Here is a 16536-nt window from a genome sequence, read left to right on the forward strand (position 1 = left end):
TTGTTTAAATTATAAATAATTTAATAAATTTATAAATTGTCATAGTCTCTTTAATAAATAACAGGCGCTTGTAATTAAATATACAACAGTCATGTAAACATGTATATAAGTATTACCAACAATTTTAAATCGATAAATCAATAAATGAAGCCCTATGATAAAAATGAGCAAATTAGCATTAAATATACAGTAAATTATAATTAAAATTAATTTCTACATTAAAAAAAAATTAATACTAAGATTGTACAGTATTTTCAAGACATTGGTCTATAACGGTAAGAAGAAATTTATTCTCTAGTGCAGCGGCAACTCTCTCTTTGTCGGCAAGTTGTTTGTTAACCGCGATCTCTGCAATATGCGTTCCTGGATTAATGGTGACGCTTACTTTAAATCTCCCTGGAATGGTTCTTAATAGTTGCGTTCTTATAGACAAGCCAATCAATGTGGCCATACTGCAGTGAGGTATCGTTGGTGTAAATTTAACGTTGATTTCATTGTTTTCATTATCCACCTAATGTACGATGCCAAACAAAAGAGTCCTGCTTTAAAGTGGTTAATTTTCTTATTTATAAAATAATGTTTTCAATATGTTCCGTTACTCTATCAAAACCGATGAATGATAATTTGTAGAAAGTTTTTGCTTTTTAAAACTTATGTTCGGCTAAATGACGATACGGAGAATGGAAAGTAACTGACTCGTTGATGTCTTATAAAAATTAAAATGCAATCACTGCCCGATTTGTTTACTTACGGTATAATCATATACATATCTTAATCAATACCTACTTCGATTAAATTCTGCTCAATGACATTTAATTGCTCAAGGGTTAATGGATGCTCTGGATCATTTATATTTCGCAACAGCTCTACAATTATTGCATCTTATCAATAAATATTATAATATGCCGAATGGCGTTTACATAAGAAGAGGTTACTCACCAAAAATACCACGTGCGTCAAATTCATTTGTATTTCGTATTATATTTTCACATTCTGTATCAGTTCCTAATTTTTCTTCCAATTTCGGATATATTTTAGGATTAGGATTCTCTAGAACTTTATTCATTTAGTATACTAATGCTACTGCTCCTCTCTTTTTATAATAAATGGAAAGTAAAAACGGGGAACGATAGTTAAATTGTTTAAAGGTTATAACTAGCTTAGGTACACCACAATAATGCTGCAAGAAAAATTTCACTCTTCACATTTCTGCAACAGAAGTGACGGATGGATGCCGCGAGGGTAATGCGATCTCGAGTTCCGAAGTAGGCGATCGAAGAGATCGTTGAAGAGGCAAAAATCCGGCTCGTTAGGTCTCGAGTGAAAAATCCGCGGCTTTCCCCGTCGAGACAATTGACAATTCGTATTATTAATCTCCCAATTATATGCAATTCGAGTTGGTTATTTAAAAGCTCTAAGACGTCAATGGCATTGCCCATTCAAATGATAACGTCTGTAATTTAAATCGTAAGTTAAATCTCAAAATTTCGACGCAATTTTATCAAGCGGCCTAACATCCGTAATTCCATTCCAATCAATCCGGGACTCGTCAAATTAACGGCTAATTTATTTTTAATTTAAAAATTTAAGAATATTTATGCGCGCGTTCGTGCACGCACGCACGCACACTGGCGCACTCCGAGCAACCGCGCGCATGATCCCGCACGTATCACATACGCCAATGTCTCTTAGCAATTGCGCGCGAGCGTGTTTGCGCGTACGCACGTATAATATAACCGTATAACCGATAGAAAGTATTATTCGCGGGGCAGGACAGTCGGTAAAAAACAAAAAATCGAGTCGAAAAGGGCAAAAAAAAATTAAAAAAAAATCCAAAACAAAGAAAATATAAAAGGTTTTAAGTAGAATATTGGGCAAGTAATGGGAGATGTTGTAGTTGAACGATAGCCTTAAGAGGATTTAATGCCTAAGATAATTTCTACCTATTAATTAACTAATATTAAACAATTGAGAGGTTGAACTTGAAAATGATTGACAATTTAAAAGCCTTGATCGTTTCGCCGTATATGCGATAAGACGATTCTCCCGAGTGTTTCTTCTGTACGTGAACTGCGGTTATGCGAATTGTGCGCGTGTTGGTTAGATGGCGGACATGCGCATATTCATGGCAATAGCGTGAGAGAAAAATATTTTGGCTTTCGGGGGCCTGAAAAACTTTTTTTAAACATGGTAAGTTTCGCATTATTTACACCTCTGGATCTGTGCAAAAAAAAAAAAAAAAAAAAAAAAAAAAAAAAAAAAAATAAATAAATAAATAAAAAAAATAAATAACTAAATAAATAATAATCAAATACACAGATCCATCTTGGCTAAAGCAACGTTTACGAGTTTTTTTTTTTTTTTTTTGCTTACCAAGTTACAACCTCGTGATTCATTATACCTTAAATAACCTCTAAATTTTAGTACGCTAAAATTAATTTGTCATCTTAAAATTTTTGCCTCTAAAGGCTTCTTATAGTTTCCATATTTTTTTTCTAATTTAAAAACCAATGACTATTTCATTGAAGAAAAATTGTAACCAAAAAGTCGCTCATTATGATCACTCACGCTTGTCCTTTTATCCTTATATTGCATTGATTTTGATAAGCATTTGTATTTGTGTTTGTAGCATAGGTTAAAATTTTCCCAGCGGGATAAAGTAAGGAAATTCATAACTTTTACGCAAACGGAGGAGCAAACTGCCATATATTGCTTGACACAGAATGACTGGAAGCTAGACTTGGCGAGCGATAACTTCTTTCAAAATCCTGAAGCTTATTACAAGGAATCAAAGAATTTTGTGGACAAAAAGAAACTTGAAATACTTTACAATAGATATCAAGGTAGCTACAATCGCGGGGAATTAAAGCTTTTATAAGCTTTATTGCTTACAATATAGATAACAAAACAGACATATTATTTATTAGTTATTGTTATATTATAGTATAAGATGAGAGAGCTAATAAGCTGTCGTAGCTTTTATTTATAATAAGAGAAAAAAGAAAAACGAGTGCTTATGTAATATAATTAAAATTTTGTCAAAGATTAAAGTAGTATTCCATAAAATTATTTGTTTATTTACAAAAAAGAAAGAAAGAAAAAAAAAAAAAAAAAAAAAAAAAAAAAAATGCTTTAGCCAAGATAAAAGAATTAAATAAATACAGTATTAAAGTGACTAAGATATTTAAATTTCATTATTTTGAGTGACGATAAAAAATATTGTTGCAGATCCAAATGAAACAGAAAAAATTACAGCAGATGGAATTATGAAATTTCTAGATGATTTAGGTCTTACTCCAGAAAGTATATTAGTTCTAATTATAGCTTGGAAGTTTAGAGCCGAAATGCAATGTGAATTCACTAAGGATGAATTTATGAATGGCATGACAGACTTAGGGTAAGCGAATACATAACTTATTCAATTAAACGACTTTTAAAATACAATCTTCTCTTATAAGAATAATATCAAAATGTATCATTTGCTAAGTAATATTACTTCTAAGTTTCTGCCAACGTTTATTGTCTTATTAAATATTATATAAAATTTTATAGAGCTGATAATATAGATAAACTTAAAACAAGATTAAATAGTTTAGAAGGTGAATTGAGAGATCCCTTAAAATTCAAAGACTTTTATCATTTTACATTTAACTATGCTAAAAATCCTGGGCAAAAAGGACTTGATTTAGATATGGCTATTGCTTACTGGAACATTGTGTTAAAAGAAAAATTTCAGTTTTTACAATTATGGTGCCAGTTCTTGCAGGTATGTTATATTCAATCGATTAATTTAGTAAAAAATATCATGCAAATGCAGCTTCACGTACGTTTCAAAATTATAAGAGAGAGAATTAATTATTTCCCTTTAGTTAAAAACGTCAAATACTTTTACTCTCAAAAAGCTTCTTTTATGCAATTGTCAAACAAAGCAGTCGCCTAATTAAAACAACTGTTATATTAACATAAGTAATATTATTTCTGGTGAAAGAAAATTATTTATGATTAATATTATATAAATTAGAAATTGTAAATTGTAAATCAATTACTTATTATTATGTTTGTAGATATCCTCATATCCTAGAAAACTATTTAACTCATTGAATTGTTCTATCTATATAATATTAAATTATCTAAGAAAGTAGGAATTAATTCTCATTACATTATTGTATAAATATTTTAGTGAAACTTAATAAGATGAAGACATTAAAATTTTGTCATTAAAATATCAACAATGATTTATTTGACTATTAACTTACATACGATATTTATATTAGTAAAGCAAGTGTTAACTCGTGCAGTTTTATTATGTTGTACAGATTCTGTTTACCTTAAATACTACTTCTGAATAATATATTAAGTTTTACAAAATGTATTCAATAATTTTCTAATGAATTTCGTAAAATATTTGAACATCATCGCCTATTATTATGTTTGAATGCAATGCAGTAAATTATAACTGTTAAAAGTTATAAATTTAAGTAATATTTCATAATGGATTTTTATATAATTTTTCACGTCTAATTTAGACATTAACTTTATATCTTATTTCATATTTACAATAACCAACTAATGAATTAAATTTTTATCTTTAATAATTGGGAAACTAAATCAATTAATATTACATTATAATTCGTTAGAATAATTTAAGAAAAGTTTAATAATTTGTTTAGTAAGAGATTGTGTTTTTAAGCATTGAATTGATTTGCAAATATTTTTTTTTCAGGAACAGCATAAAAGATCAATTCCCAAAGATACGTGGAATTTACTTTTGGACTTTGCTCTTGTGATAAACCCATCGATGACTAACTACGACGAGGAAGGTGCCTGGCCCGTACTAATCGACGATTTTGTCGAGTGGGCGCAGCCACTGGTTCGTCAGTCTCTTTAATGTCTCATTGGTCGAGTCGCTAATTTTAATTTAAAATCATTATTTATTCAGTTGTCAGTTGAGCCATTAACCACTGAATGATTAAAGATTTATCGGACAAATTCGTTTTCTAATCCTAATCGCTGTTTGGCGAATGAAATATTTTTTCATAAGACAGTCCAAAAATGATCGAAAAAATGATAAACGGTAAACAAGTAAAATGAAAAGAAGAAAAAAAATTGTTGCTCTTTGACTAGCAAGATCTCTTAGATCACAAAGCTATATTATTCTCTCTCTCTACTCTCTACTCTCTACTCTCTACTCTCTCTCTCTCTCACGCTCACTCTCACTCTCACTCTCACTCTCACTCTCACTCTCACTCACTCACTCTGTCTCATTTTTCACTTTCGTTTTCGTAACACTTCCACGTGCACGCTATTAACATACGCCAATGCGCGCACGCGAGATTATTGATGAATTCGTTTTAGCATTTCTCAACAATGAAAAAAAAAAAAAACTTTACGAGAGTCGATTTACATGTAGATAGCAAGCGGTATAAATTTCTTGTTATAAGAAAAGAAAAAAAAAAATAATTTACCAAAAATACTGAATGAATTTTGTGCAACCTTGTATAAAAGAGAAAGAAATACCTGCGAAAGGTTTAATACTTTGAGACAAATGTTTCATTGGTAACTACTACTTAATGCTGTTATGCTTGAAATTACAACAGCTACAAAGAAAAGGAAATTACTTATTTGTTTTGCAGTATCGAGTAAGAAAATTACTCCTTTATTGAAAGAAAAATATCATCAACGTAAAATAAATACTTTTGTAATGAGAATTCAAGATTTGTATTTTACTTGAATTATAATTTTGGCGAATGTTGTAGTAGTTCTGTTCTCTTATTTATTCTTACATGAATAATTAGTATTTCTTTGATTTACTTCACGTATATACATTGTTTGATAAAAAAAAAAAAAAAAATTTTTTATTTAAAAGTAGCTTTTTCACACATAGGACTGTAAATTTTTTATTTTTTAAATTGTAATATTTTAAAAATTCGACAATAATTAGCTCGTTACCATATACCTTATAATTTAATATTACAAAAATTACTCACTGTAATTTACAGCTCTAATGAATTCTCATTACTTTTAAATATTTTAATAGTAAAGATAAATTTATAGTGTTAAAAGAAAAAACAACGACGACAACAACAACAACAACAACAACAACAACAACAACAACAAAGAAAAACAATTATTCAAATAATTTGCAATTAAAGGAAAATCAATAAATTTATTATTGAACGCCACTGCAAAATCCCTTAAACTAATTTTATGTTTAATTTTTATAATGATAAGCGAGCTTATTTTCATAAAATTAATTTATGGATTGTGAAATTTCAATCTTGCGTCACTACAGCATACAGCAAACATGCACACAGGCTGTGATTAAAAAAAACGTTTTTAAGGAGATGAAAAAACCAAGTTTTCCTTTTAGCTTTGCATTTGTAGGCTTAATCTGTAAGATATAATTTTTTGTGTACGAATAACAATTTGCTGGGAGTAATTTATAATGTATAACATGTCCATATCAAATGAAAATTATAACTAGTTCTTGTTAAATTAAATTTTGTATACTAAATGAAGCCCGAAATAAAACGAGCTATGATTGATGTAACGTAATTACAATGATTTTAAAAATCACCGATTATTCTTGTATTTAGCTATGCAAAAGAAGAGAAAAAAAAAAATGGAAAAATGAAAAAAACAACAGAGAAAAAGAAAAAGAAAAAGAAATTGAAAGCAATTGCTGCTTGATTCGGCGTTAATTTTAATATAATTAAGTGCAAAATTCCATTTAATATATTGTTTAGAAAACAGTAAATTGAAAAAATTACAAAAACTGCTCTAGTTTAAGTTTAGAGAACTTAAGGTACTTATCACAAGGTAAATGGAGTTAAGAAGTAACGTTTGTCACGAGTGATAATGCTGAAACAAATTTTTATTCAAGTGTAAAAGATTTTTCTTGCAATGGATTTTGTTTCAGCATTGTTTTTAGTATGAATAAGGTTTTTAAAACCGTTAAGTAAGAACATTGTAAATAATGTAAATAAACGTGTCGTTACATTAATCTGAAAGAAATAGTTCAGTATAACTGGTTCTAATAAAGTACTACATTTCAAAGATACATGGTGTTAATTATTTCATCAATTATTTACATTTTTATCTGCAAAATTCATATATTTATCGTATAAATATCAACTTTTATAGTAAAATATCAAACGTTATATAAATATGCTTTTTCAATTTTAATTTCCTTAAAGTATTAAAAAAAAAATGTTATGCCTTAGTGAAAATGATATTCTTCTTTATACATTTTAAAAAATGTCTATAAAAAAATTATTATAACTGCTGAAGATATTAAGCTTGATATTTAATCGGAACAATGAATAATTTGCAATTTTTTTTGTTGTTTTTTTTTTTGTTTTTTTTTGTTTTTCGCTATTAAAAGATTACAGAATGCAAATATCATGTTTCAATTTTTTGCTTATTTAAATTATTCGTTCACCTAATTATTTGTAATTCATTAAAGGTGTACTACACCTGCACTCCCAACAATTACTTGATTTATGTGGTTCTTCATAATACAAACAAGCTAATTCATATTGATCGGCATCCAATGAATAACAATTATGAATGACGTTTCTTATGTACCAATTACATAATTCGTTTAATTTGGTAATTGATGACTGTAAGTAATATGAATTGTTATATGAATGGGAACAGTACTTTCGTGCCTTTTGATTATGTTTTATATAAGCGTACATTGAAATACGTTGTTTTCCTATTAGTATGTAATGGTAAAATAAGTGATTAAAAAAAAAAAAAAATTTTACATTTTTACCTTCAGTTTATACATTGGAAATCCCGTTTATTTTTAAAAGGCATCCCCCCCCCCCCCTCCCCTCCCCCCCCCCCCCCCCCCCCCCCCTTTAGATAAAAAATTTAATTTGGTAATTGATGACTGTAAGTAATATGAATTGTTATATGAATGGGAACAGTACTTTCGTGCCTTTTGATTATGTTTTATATAAGCGTACATTGAAATACGTTGTTTTCCTATTAGTATGTAATGGTAAAATAAGTGATTAAAAAAAAAAAAAAATTTTACATTTTTACCTTCAGTTTATACATTGGAAATCCCGTTTATTTTTAAAAGGCATCCCCCCCCCCTCCTACCCTCCCTCCCCGCCCCTCCCGCTACCATTTAGATACAAATTTTCAAATATAAAAAATCGAAACATCTAAAATAAATAAATAAATAAATAAAATAAAATAAAAGAAGCAATGTTCTTTATACCGATTAGTGAAAGTATTATTCTACTCGTATAAAATGCATAAAAAAAGTGAATTATCGATCAAGATAATGCATAAGTGCATAAGCTGTTGTTAACGAGCTAAATGTCAAACGTACTTGCGCCACTACTAGACCCCTATTTGAATTCCTTGCGCTATTGTGTGCGTGAGAATCAAACAAGATGACCTATTGAAATGTAATACCGTAATTTATGATTTGAGATGTCCAATCGTATTAGTAGAGTTTAACGAATAATTAATCATACCTTTTCCGTTTGCTGTTGAAATATAAAAAGTATTGTTCTACCACAAGTTATCAAAAGCATATATAAATTATCCGATACAGGATTTTTATACCATTCGTATAAAAAGATTTTTATATTGTTATGCAAGCTCGTGTCGAGATGTTCGCGAAATATTTGAAATTTCTAAAAAGAAATATTTGTTCTATTTGTAATTGCGATGAAAATAGTTTTTTTTTTGTTTTGTTTTGTTTTGTTTTTTTTGTTTTTGTTTTTTTTTTTGTTTTTTTTTTTTTTGTTTTTGATAATTTCTCAATAGATATGGAAATTTAATAATTATCTGTAAAGCATTAATTCTTGATCTAAATACCCATTCTCTCAGCTTATTAAGATTCTTTCCGCCAAATTTCAATGCCTCTTCCGTGTTCAAATATGGATGTGGAACAAGATTGTTCTTAACAATATGCGAATGTATTTTATTGCCCTCTATTATCGCTTCTGCCATTATAATATTAAATTCCAAATTAGAATTAACGTTGATGAATCGAAGATTTAATTGACTAATTCGTTGGGCCACCAGCAAACAGATTAATGTACATGCTTCACTAACTATATAAATAACGATTGATATATATATATATATATATATATATACGTGTGTGTGTTATGTAAATTATTTATATAATAGAAATTTTATAATGTTATTCTAAATTTAAATCATTTGATTTTAAACAAAAATTTGGTTTATCACATTTCGGCCGAAATAGCAAAATGTCTAGTCTTATTACATGAATTTAGATTTTACAGAAATGCACAAGTTATGTAGGAATTATATCGTGGTTATCAATAACTTACTTTCTTGTCCAGGTGGGTATAAACTTTGTGTGAATTCTGCCTGATACCAGTATACTTCAACATTACAATAGTATTCTTTATAATAATTGGGAAAATTATTGCCAAATAATGGTGGAAGAGACATAATTTTTTTTTTTTTTTTTTTTTTTTTTTTTTTAATTTTAATTTCAGTAAATACTAAGATTTTGCGGTTGCGGTATGCTCATTTTTATTATGTAATTTTTAATTTTATAATACAACTTGGACTTGAAAGAAATGAACAAGGTTATTTTTAAATTTCATTGTCGAAATACATTATTAACTGAAAATTTTGCTTATAAAATATAGTTAAGCGTCCATCTTGATAAACTTGATTCGATTGTCAATTAAAAATTTTGACTTTACGTATTCAAATTTCGCGCTACAAATATCAAATGAGAAACAAAAGAATTTTTTCTTTTTATACATTTATTATATTTTTAAATTAAATAAAAATAATAGGAACAAATTTCAAAATAATAGCTGATCGTTTAGTTATAATTATGTTGGGTTTGGCCATTTGCACTATTTTTAGTGTAAAAAATATTCTTGACATAGAAAATATTTTTACGAAAATGGCTGCATTTAAATTAAGTTCTAAATTTAAAGAATTGCGTATCTTATTATGTCAAACATCAGAAGCTAGTGCAGGTGCAAGGTAAATTAAGACATTTTCATTAATAATTTAAAGTGAAATTCATCACGTTTATTTAGCTATATCAATTTATCCTTTTACATTATCATATTTATAGGTTAATTTTAAGATTATTTAAATATATTGCATTTTCCACAGACAGTTTATCGAACAAAATTATGTCAGTTTAAAAAAAGTAAATCCTACCCTACCAATTTTAATTCGAGAATGTTCAGATACGGAACCGAGGCTTTATATTCGTGCTGGTATATAACATTATGAATTATATCACCAAAAATGCTAAAAACAATATATCAAATTTTATTAATGAACATTTACAGGATGTGGCAAAGAAACGTGTATTCCGCTAGCCAATCTCAATGCAGATGACATTGTTCAACACCTTAAACAACACACAGCTTCTTGAATTTGTTACATAGTCATTAATTAAATATGTATTATAATTTATTAAGTTTACAAATAAAATAGCTCCTTTATAGCTAATGAATGTTATCAATATTCTAATTGAGGTATTATTTTTTTGTTTAAAAAACGTTTATTTTAAAATTTTCAAATTATTTTACAATCCTTACTAATCGTATTTAGGTAAACCAAAATTTTCTGGTTTAAATTCATTCAGGTTATTGATCACCAATGTCGCTTGTTCGGTAAACTTTTTTGGTAAATTTTTGTCAGGTACCATTGCACTTATTCCAGCTTGAACGCCGTTTGGTGCGTCTTCAAAAACAAGGCACTGTAAGAAAGATATTAAATATTATATATTTTTTTTATACATAAGAATTTTAACCTTCGTAAGTTTGCGAACCTTAAGCGGATCAGGTGTATCTGAAAATCTTTTTGCAGCTACCAAAAATATATCAGGACTCGGTTTTCCTTGTTTAACATCGGGATCAGAACCTCCAAGCACTTTGTGGTGAAATAGATCAAAGATCTTCGTTAAATGTTTGGTTTTTAATGCAAAACTATCGGCGCTGGAACTCGTGGCCAATGCAATAGGAATGTTGTGTTTACATAAATGATGTAGAAGAGTTTCAACACCTATTCACACACAATTAGTTACGTGTTATTTATTTCATATATCATTAAATTACATGAATGCGAGTGCCATGAAACTTTGAATGTGTAATTAACGGACGATGATCGAAGCCAATTTAGGCACTTTATTTCTTGCTAATGTAGTTTTTTTTTTTTTTCTTTATTCGTTATATTCTCATGAAATGTGAAATCGTTAAAATTAAAATTATATTTTTAGATAATAATTTTAATTTTATTGTATGGAATTGTAACGACATATATTACATACTGCATAAATGACATAATTTATCATTAGTAATTATATATATAATTTAAATATTTTATAAAATTATTCTTTTTTAAGATGTCTTTTGAAAATAAAAAGAACATTTGCTGATTTCTCATTGACTTATACTTCGCATAAATTTCTCACAAAATTTATGAAATATTTACATCGAAAGGTGGAACATTGTTTTTATCAATTATCCAATTCTGGTAGATATTACATATAAGCTTAATGTTAAATAACGGACAATTTACTCAACTGCATATAAAAATTAATTACTTAAATTACTTTCAACTATTAATATATTGTAAATAAGTTGTTACTTAGTTCATAATGAAAAATAGCAGAAAATTTATGTTAATTTTGTTGATTAGATACACATACACAAACATGTGAACATACGCATGTATAATTGAAAAAATCATTTTCGATGAATTGATACAGTTTTGCCAGTCTTATTAATGAGCCGATTTTTGGATATTTTTCTTTTTACGTAAATTGGTAATTAGAAAGAAAAATGTTATAATTCGTCTTCATATTTTGTAATATTAATTTATATTAAATTATGTACAATTAAAATTAAAAGTTCTTTTTCTTTTGTAACTTTGGATAAGGTGACATGCATAAAGTATCATTGATTTAATAACATGATTGATGAAAAATTCCATGTTTAAATATAAATAAAACTTTGTTTTAAAAATGGTATGAGAGAAATAATATAATTTGTATAAATTAAATCATGAACTCATACTGGATATAGTTTTATCGAGGAACATGTTTCTGATTGCATGCTCTCTGTTTAAGAAATATGTTAGAAATAAGATACTTGTGATGACGTGAGCATAAAAATCTGCAAAACAAAAATAATGAAGCTGCAGCTTTTGGAAGCAAATAAAACTTCTTAACCTGGCATCAGTTTTACGTCAATAAAATATTCGATTTGTAGCTTGTGGTAAATATGCTGAAAATCATTGACACTCATTGGCAGTTTGTAATGGTTTATAATAAGTTCGGCCCCAACTTGCTCAGGTCTTCCGAGCACTTGAAAAGTCAGATCTCCCTCATAAGTATAGCCATATTTCTCACAGATAGTACCATAAATTTTCTTGTATATTGTTTCTGAATCTGTAGGGTATAAGCGAAAAAAACAATATTAAAAGATGGGAAATATCAAAGTCACCTGGTAAAAGCTTAGAGCTTGGGAACACATCAGCATAGCCAACTATCAGCTGGTCTGTTAATTCCTGTGGCTGCAGTGGTAACTTAAAAGTCTCTATTAGGTAACGCACAAGCTCACTCGTATGAAATCCCATAGTAGTAGCCTTATTTGCCCACGTAAACTCATTGCCATAAGGACAAAGAATACGATTAATAACTGTAGTATATAATAGTTCTGTATCTGTAAAATTAAGGCAACATTGACAGTCCATATGAAAGGTTAGCCTTGAAAATATAATATCAATAGATATGAGAATATTTCTGTAACGCAAAAGTTTTTAATTTAACTTCCTTAATTAACTGATATGTAATTTCTACAATTGCAAAAAAATTGTATAAATATGGCGATTATAATGTTAAAGATTCTTTATCCTTCGAGTATTCTAAATAAATAATAATAATAATGGAAAAAAAAAAAAAAAAACACAAATAAATATAATTTAAATGGAAACTAACGAAAAGATAAACTCATTGTGTTGATTTGTTATTTAATTTATAATATAAGATTATACTTTACAAACTAATTTTTACATTGCCATCAGAATAATTAAAAGGCTCATTTAACAAAATTCAATAATAAATATTAACGTTAATTTATTTAATTTTTGAATTATTGCCTAATAATAATAACAACAACAACAACAACAACAACAACAATAATAAGCCGATTCAAATAAAAATTAGAAGAAACTAAATATATAACTAAAAGTTATATATTTAAATAATTTAAATGCAAAACGTTTAACTTCTAAATTGGAAATATTTATTAAAATGTTTATGTTAATACTAAGGACTTCCATTTTTTTTATATAAGCAAAAATTCATTAATTTTTTAATTCTTCTTTTTTTCTCTCTTTAATTATGAATATAATTTAATAAATTCAAACACAAATTGTTCAATCATTACCATCAACATTATGTATTAAAATAGTTAAATTTCATTGAAATAAAATATTAAATTAACGACAAGAATTTTGTTTAATAATTCAATTTCTTACAAAAATTGATTTAACTTAAATAACATAATTTATTGTACAGAAAATAAATGAGAATATACTAACGATATAATTTATTATTAAATTATAATGAAAAAACTTTGTTATCTGCAAAGCAGTTCAATTTAAATCATTGAAATCATTTAAAGGTGAATATTATTTAAGTTAAGTTCGTAATACTTTTGGCTAAATATTAATGGAAATATTTTTTATTTTTAATATATTGTAATTCTGAATTTAAAAATTAGAGTTGATAATGAACGTGCATTTAAATGCATTATATGTTCATTTATATGTTATAAACAAGATATTTATTAAAAATTAGATAATTAATTCTCTCGAATTAAACAGATATAATTAAATTATGTTTAATTTATGATTTAACAAAATCGGAAAGTAACAAATTTGATAATTACAAGCAATAATAATAATAGATACAATAATAATATATAGGAACAATTTCTGTTGAAATATAACTAAATTTAAGCATATTTTGCGTATATTGAAAGAGAAATAATAGTTAAGTGAAAACATAATCATTTAAACAAATGGTTGCCTTAAACTCTGTGAAAAAACATTTTTCACAAAGATTATTCAATGAGAGAATGAATGGCTCATTTTGTTAGTATACTTATTTATTCAATGTAATTTATATTTTCAATATAATTACGCATTATTGCTACATTATACTATTACTTAAAAACTGTCTAATAGAACGAAAAGAAATGCACAAGGGATAAAAATATTTAGGTGAAAAGATAAAAAAACAAAGCAGCGAATGATCATTGAAAGTTATTGAATTAAAGAATAAAGCCATGTTATAATTAACTGAATATATTTAAACTAATATTATGACGATATTAACTATGGACGATGATTTTTTATTAAAATATGAACTTTCAACGATTTAAATAAAACAATTAATTTCCTGTAAGCGGTTTAAAATTTTGAAATTATAATTACATATCAAAATTTCATTATTTTCATCTTCCTCGTACTCTTTATTTTCATCGACTATGATTATACAGCCAATTATATAGCCAATGATTTTAATAATTTAACAATTAAGTAACAGTAACATAGTATTGAGAGTTCCTATTTTACAATGCGTTTGTGCATGTGCGCGAGTGGGCGTGAATGTGCATAGGCACGTGCGGGTATTTAGTTTCAAGGCTAAACCAACAAGGAACATAAACTATCTAAGCAAAGTGTGATGTATACCGTTTCAAATTCGAATACACACATTATTCACTAGATATTATTTCTTTTTAATAAAAATTCGTTTTTCTTGAATACGCAACTATGTTTGCGAGAGACGACATTTAAATTATTCGTATAAGCACGAACGAATGGTTATTTGTCTTTACCGCCATAATCCAAAAGCTCCTATGCACATCGGCGATTGATATCATAATAGATAGTTTCATTACCAATATTGCATAAAATAAAGTTTACTAAGCATTGCATAAAGAAGGAAATTAAATCAAATCAGAATAAAATGACAATAACAAGTGAATAAAAGCTTGGTTAAAATGGAGCGAAAATTTTCTCATCAATGTAATTTCTTTAAAAATATCCATGCTTTTGCACAAAACAATTGACAATCTTAAGGCAACTTACAAACTTTTCAGTGCGAGGCAAAATAATGGATAATATATGTTATCTCTTTTTTTTTTTTACAATACATTAAAGGTTTAATTCATCGTTTTTTTTTTTTTTTTTTGTTTTTGTTCACCTCAGTAATTTACCGCAAAAATGAATTTGCCTCTTTAATCTCTATATTCGTGGATTTTAAAATAAAGTTATTAAGAGAAATTTGAGTAAATTCTCGCATTATTATTTGTAAACTATTCATTTCACATGCAATTTATATTATTACGGATAAATTTTGTAGTACATAAGTTAATTTGAAGGTTAGCTTTCGTATCGACTAGATTTTTATTTATTTATATATATATATATATATATATATATATATATATATATTATTATTATTATTATTATTATTATTATTATATTACATAATTTTGTATATAAAGATACATTAATTTGTTTTATTTTAGTTTTTTTTACGTTAAATAAAATTTAAATATCGTATATAGTCTTAAGGAGATATATAAAAAAATAAAAATAAATAAAAGATAAAAGAAAAGAATAAAAAAGCTAACTAAAATATTAACTAAAATTAAGATATTTCATAATAATTAAGGTAATAATTTCAGAAATATGTACAAATGTAATATAGGATTTTTCTTTTTTTTTTTTTTAAAGAAGATATATAGATCTCGAGGACAAGCATATCTAAGAAATAAAAATAATCGAAAGTAATTGAAACTGTAGAGCATAGATAATGTTTAATCAGATTAGATTACCAAGGTATAGCATATTTAAACTAATTAGCTACTTAATACTGAGTAACATTTTTTAAATAAAATTTCTTATTTATAGTTTTCATATGAACGTATCATTTGTTATGAACAAAAAGAAAAAAAGAAAAAGAAAAAAACACAGGCCTTTTTGTCCATGACCTTAAAAAGAGATAGCACATATATCCATTCTCTCTCTCTCTCTCTCTCTCTCTCTCTTTCTTTCTGAAAAGTCACATCCACCGTTTCTTTTTTGCATGCTGACTTTCCAATAATTTACCCTCTAAAAGATACCACAAAGCGAAAATGCGCGGGGTTGTGTTTAATGTGAATTCGCACGGAATTTGCAACGAATTCGCCTCTATCGTCTGTCATTCTCCACGTAAATTCTCACCTATCAATAGTCCATCCATGTCGAAGATGCAATGAGTCACATTTTTGAATTTTGAGTTTGACATTTCTGACATTGTGAATACTCGAGGCTGGCTGTATATTTATATATGCATATATATATACATATATATATATATATATATATATATATATATATATGTGCGTGTGTGTGTGTGTGTGTGTGTTTGTGTTATACGTATACGTATATAGGTATCAATTTATATATATATATATATATATATGCGCGCGTATGTGTGTGCGTGTG

General features: G+C 27.1%; 5 protein-coding genes across 6 annotated transcripts; 2 read left to right on the forward strand and 3 right to left on the reverse strand.

Annotated features, from left to right (window-relative positions):
- Window positions 1–172: 172 nt before the first annotated feature.
- On the reverse strand, window positions 173–1527 carry galla-2 (MIP18 family protein galla-2). Its single transcript, XM_011506817.1, has 3 exons — window positions 940–1527; window positions 787–866; window positions 173–511 (listed from the first exon to the last, which is right to left on the reverse strand). Exons 1-3 carry the CDS (start codon window positions 1064–1066, stop codon window positions 236–238), a joined length of 483 nt encoding a protein of 160 aa, XP_011505119.1. The 5' UTR covers window positions 1067–1527; the 3' UTR covers window positions 173–235.
- Window positions 1528–1945: 418 nt separating this feature from the next.
- SCCRO (defective in cullin neddylation 1 domain containing SCCRO) lies at window positions 1946–5178 on the forward strand. The gene is made up of 5 exons (XM_011506818.1): window positions 1946–2190; window positions 2630–2843; window positions 3229–3397; window positions 3553–3766; window positions 4724–5178. The coding sequence occupies exons 1-5, from the start codon at window positions 2188–2190 to the stop codon at window positions 4886–4888; spliced, it is 765 nt and encodes a 254-aa protein (XP_011505120.1). The 5' UTR covers window positions 1946–2187; the 3' UTR covers window positions 4889–5178.
- A 2253-nt stretch (window positions 5179–7431) lies between these two features.
- LOC105367952 (uncharacterized) lies at window positions 7432–9463 on the reverse strand. The gene is made up of 5 exons (XM_011506819.1): window positions 9327–9463; window positions 8842–9080; window positions 8496–8657; window positions 8348–8416; window positions 7432–7622 (listed from the first exon to the last, which is right to left on the reverse strand). The coding sequence occupies exons 1-5, from the start codon at window positions 9448–9450 to the stop codon at window positions 7446–7448; spliced, it is 771 nt and encodes a 256-aa protein (XP_011505121.1). The 5' UTR covers window positions 9451–9463; the 3' UTR covers window positions 7432–7445.
- Window positions 9464–9828: 365 nt separating this feature from the next.
- On the forward strand, window positions 9829–10503 carry ND-B8 (NADH dehydrogenase (ubiquinone) B8 subunit). The gene is made up of 3 exons (XM_011506822.1): window positions 9829–10002; window positions 10138–10244; window positions 10320–10503. The coding sequence occupies exons 1-3, from the start codon at window positions 9848–9850 to the stop codon at window positions 10403–10405; spliced, it is 348 nt and encodes a 115-aa protein (XP_011505124.1). The 5' UTR covers window positions 9829–9847; the 3' UTR covers window positions 10406–10503.
- Window positions 10491–16396, reverse strand: LOC105367953 (pseudouridine-5'-phosphatase). Of its 2 annotated transcripts, none has more exons than XM_011506821.1 (4): window positions 16273–16396; window positions 12206–12424; window positions 10805–11037; window positions 10491–10732 (listed from the first exon to the last, which is right to left on the reverse strand). In XM_011506821.1, exons 1-4 carry the CDS (start codon window positions 16343–16345, stop codon window positions 10571–10573), a joined length of 687 nt encoding a protein of 228 aa, XP_011505123.1. In that variant the 5' UTR covers window positions 16346–16396; the 3' UTR covers window positions 10491–10570. The 2 variants fall into 2 exon arrangements, with proteins under 2 accessions (XP_011505123.1, XP_011505122.1); XM_011506820.1 differs by lacking the exon at window positions 12206–12424 and adding an exon at window positions 12480–12698.
- Window positions 16397–16536: the final 140 nt, after the last annotated feature.

This window comes from Ceratosolen solmsi, unplaced genomic scaffold, assembly GCF_000503995.2.
Source record: "Ceratosolen solmsi marchali unplaced genomic scaffold, CerSol_1.0 scaffold6, whole genome shotgun sequence".
NCBI classification, from domain to species: domain Eukaryota; kingdom Metazoa; phylum Arthropoda; class Insecta; order Hymenoptera; family Agaonidae; genus Ceratosolen; species Ceratosolen solmsi.

Excerpts from the sequence above, each read along its gene's own strand:
- galla-2 (XM_011506817.1), bottom strand. The coding sequence starts at position 1,066 with ATGAATAAAGTTCTAGAGAATCCTAATCCTAAAATATATCCGAAATTG. Across the intron at positions 867-939 it reads TGACGCACGTGGTATTTTTG|AGCTGTTGCGAAATATAAAT; the intron begins GTGAGTAACCTC and ends CAATAATTGTAG. Across the intron at positions 512-786 it reads TTGAGCAGAATTTAATCGAA|GTGGATAATGAAAACAATGA; the intron begins GTAGGTATTGAT and ends ATCGTACATTAG.
- SCCRO (XM_011506818.1), top strand. Across the intron at positions 2,844-3,228 it reads ACTTTACAATAGATATCAAG|ATCCAAATGAAACAGAAAAA; the intron begins GTAGCTACAATC and ends ATATTGTTGCAG. Across the intron at positions 3,767-4,723 it reads TATGGTGCCAGTTCTTGCAG|GAACAGCATAAAAGATCAAT; the intron begins GTATGTTATATT and ends TTTTTTTTTCAG.
- LOC105367952 (XM_011506819.1), bottom strand. The coding sequence starts at position 9,450 with ATGTCTCTTCCACCATTATTTGGCAATAATTTTCCCAATTATTATAAA. Across the intron at positions 8,658-8,841 it reads TTAATAAGCTGAGAGAATGG|AAATTTCAAATATTTCGCGA; the intron begins GTATTTAGATCA and ends ATTTCTTTTTAG. Across the intron at positions 8,417-8,495 it reads TTCAACAGCAAACGGAAAAG|GTCATCTTGTTTGATTCTCA; the intron begins GTATGATTAATT and ends ACATTTCAATAG.
- ND-B8 (XM_011506822.1), top strand. The coding sequence starts at position 9,848 with ATGTTGGGTTTGGCCATTTGCACTATTTTTAGTGTAAAAAATATTCTT. Across the intron at positions 10,003-10,137 it reads GAAGCTAGTGCAGGTGCAAG|ACAGTTTATCGAACAAAATT; the intron begins GTAAATTAAGAC and ends CATTTTCCACAG. Across the intron at positions 10,245-10,319 it reads GAGGCTTTATATTCGTGCTG|GATGTGGCAAAGAAACGTGT; the intron begins GTATATAACATT and ends GAACATTTACAG.
- LOC105367953 (XM_011506821.1), bottom strand. The coding sequence starts at position 16,345 with ATGTCAGAAATGTCAAACTCAAAATTCAAAAATGTGACTCATTGCATC. Across the intron at positions 12,425-16,272 it reads CATGGATGGACTATTGATAG|ATTCAGAAACAATATACAAG; the intron begins GTGAGAATTTAC and ends TATACCCTACAG. Across the intron at positions 11,038-12,205 it reads TGACGTAAAACTGATGCCAG|GTGTTGAAACTCTTCTACAT; the intron begins GTTAAGAAGTTT and ends GTGTGTGAATAG.